Below are 2935 nucleotides of genomic sequence, written 5' to 3'. Positions count from 1 at the left end.
TATCACTTCCTGTTCCCTTATTTGGTCACCTTCCTCCTTGTTTAGTTAATTGATTGTTCCCCACCTGTCTCCTGTTTCCCCTTATCCTTCGGTGTATTTATACCCGGTCTGTCTGAGTCTGTTTTACGGAGTCCTTGTTTAATGTAATGTTAATTCATGTCCGTCAGTTCTTGCCCTTGCCTTGTCTTCTTGTTTGGTTTATGTTTGGATGGATGTTTTTGGTTTCGACTCATGCCTGGACTGTTTACCCTTTGGATTTGCCCTTTAATAAAGTCACATACCTGCACTTGGTTCTCTCTCCTGTGTTCTCTGTAACACCGATCGTGACAGAAGATTGATTTATGTAAAGGTTATTGGAGAGATATTGGATTTTGGAGTCACAATGGAAGAAAAAACTGTTCTGTTAGTGGCAAAAGAAGTCTTTTGAAGCATCTAATTTCTCTTGATGAAGGACTCATACAGGGAGGTGAGCTGGGCCTTCAGGTCCTGTGCGTAGGGGTCCAGCTTTTCTTTCAGGTCTTCAGCATAGGGTGTGAGACTCTGCTGGACCATCTGGGCTTTCTCTCTGATCTGGGTCTGGAGATCCTCAGTCAGGGGGGTCACGGTCTTCTGAAAGTCCTGCAGATGCTGGTCCACCCTCTCCTTGATCTCAGCAGTGTAGGGCTCCATCTGAGCCTGCATCTCCTTCACGCTCTGCTCCAGGTTTCCTCTCATCTCCTCACTCTTCTGGAGCAGAGTGGCCTTCAGGGTCTCAGAATCCAGGGAGTCAGCATATGGAGCCATGGCCGTCCTGAGCTCCTCCACTCTCTGCTGGATCTGGCTCTTGAGGTTGTCAGCATAGGGCTCCAGTTTGTCTCTTGCACTCATCAAGTCCTGGCCCAGACGCTCCCTCAACACTTCAGCCTCCTTGGTGATTTTGGTCATCAGCTCTTCAGCCAGAGGATCCATCTGTTTTTTGAGGGTGACGGCATATTCGCTGGCCATATCAGCACTCTGGGTCAGCCTAGTACTGTGATATGAAGTGTTTTTGCATTAATGCAATTAAAGATTTTAATATTTCAAACCTAGAATGTGACTTTTGAACATTACTTACTTGACTTCCTGACCAAGTTGAGACTCTCTGATCATTTTCAGCGTGTCCTCTGCGGTGCGGGTGGCCTGGGCAACATAACTCCAGAATACATCAGTCAGCTGCTCCAGCTGTGGCTTAGGCTCATCAGCATAAAACAGGTTGGCTTTGCAACCTAGTAAAAATGCAAATAATTAAGTTTAAGTCTGACAGTCAGTTTCCAAATTTGCTTAAATTTTCTTAAATTTGCTTTTTTTTTTTTTTAAATCATTTCATTTGTATTCCTCTTTTGTTATGGTTATTTAACATGAAATTAAGAATGAAAAGCCTTGGCATAGCTCTAATATTATTTTAATTGCTAAAAAAAACTTCTTGCCATATTTGATTTACCTGTGAATGTCACAAAGGCAAGAACTAGATACAATTTCATGTTCACAGTTGTTTGCTAAAAAAGAGAGAAAAAAATATTATTTACATTTACATATATTAAAGCATTGCATATTTATTTAGACAATACTGTTTACTGAGAATTTTGTTATAGTATTTTAATCATAGTCCTAAAGTATCTATTTTTTTAATTCCTTTGTTTTTCTTTTTTGATGTGTTATTAATAAATTTTTTATTTCATATTTCTTATTAAGCACTATAAAGTTTAGAATTTCGTGCCATCACTGTATTTAATTCAGATTTAGATGTGTGTGTGTGTGTGTGTGTGTGTGTGTATATAGTATATATATATATATAGTATAGTAAAACATTATATATTTAAATATATTTGCAGTCTAGTTTTACTACACCAAGAAGAAAAAAAAAATAATTTTGCAGAAATGTCATGATTTTGAGAAAGTGCTTTTAGTGAATGGTGACTGAGCTTTTCGAGCTTCAATATATGCAAAAGCTCCATAAAAGTATCATAATAGACACGTATCAAGCCACGGTATATATGTGAAAAAGAGAATCTCCCTAAAAAATAAGGTAATAAGGTCTCAGCTCATTAATTGTAATTATATGGAAAAGTGTGATAAGTATGGAAGTTTGATTTAAAGTATCTCCTGTTTGTGTTTCACAAAAGAAAAAAAAAAGTCATATAGTACAAAATTGTCTTTAAGTGCTTGTAAATAACAATAGCAACATAGGAAACAATGAAACATTAAATTGAGTCATGCTTTTGTTAAATTACATTTTCTAATTTGGACAGTCTGTGACTGTGGATAGGTGATTGATTGCTCAGATCAAGGACAATGGTGCTTTTGTTGACCAGATTTCATGTGAATTAGGAAAAAGAATGTTTATTTGATGCAATATCTAATAACTGTATTACAAAAATTCTTTAAATGCCATTACTTGTATTATTACATTACTAACATTACATTACTTTTGAGACTCGAACGCATCATATTAATAGACTGTATATGTTCAATGTACATGAGTTAACGTCATCAATTGTGTTGAGCTTTGATTTATGTGAGTGAGTTGCTGTTTTCACATGAAGAAAACTATAGTGTGTACTTTAAGTGGCTCATTCAACATTATTATATACTTTCTGTTAGACCCCACTAGACACACCTCTCCCGTCATCCAGCCAGCGTGGAGGCCACTTACAACACTTCATCTGGATATCTAATTTTCTCCACACATAACCAATATTTACTGTAACCTTGAGCATTCAAAGCACAGAAATAAAAAGAAAACATGGCATCTGTGCAACTATCTTACTAAACAGAATGTCTGATGTTTGATAAGACCTAAAATGGAAAATATCTCCACCCAAACTAGGGTATATTACAGTGTGACCTACAAATGAATATAAATAGGACACAAAGCAATTTCAAGAAATTTCAACTTGTACGCGGGCAAATGTACAGT

At 36.7% G+C, this 2935-nt stretch overlaps 1 protein-coding gene across 1 annotated transcript; it reads right to left on the bottom strand.

Annotated features, from left to right (window-relative positions):
* Positions 1–334: 334 nt before the first annotated feature.
* LOC132103002 (apolipoprotein A-IV-like) lies at positions 335–1600 on the bottom strand. Its single transcript, XM_059507784.1, has 3 exons — positions 1460–1600; positions 1094–1244; positions 335–1009 (listed from the first exon to the last, which is right to left on the bottom strand). Exons 1-3 carry the CDS (start codon positions 1497–1499, stop codon positions 433–435), a joined length of 768 nt encoding a protein of 255 aa, XP_059363767.1. The 5' UTR covers positions 1500–1600; the 3' UTR covers positions 335–432.
* Positions 1601–2935: the final 1335 nt, after the last annotated feature.

Source organism: Carassius carassius, chromosome 24 (genome assembly GCF_963082965.1).
Source record: "Carassius carassius chromosome 24, fCarCar2.1, whole genome shotgun sequence".
NCBI classification, from domain to species: Eukaryota; Metazoa; Chordata; class Actinopteri; order Cypriniformes; family Cyprinidae; genus Carassius; species Carassius carassius.
Note: the sequence above shows the minus strand (reverse complement) of the source record. Positions and strands in the feature narration are given on the sequence as shown.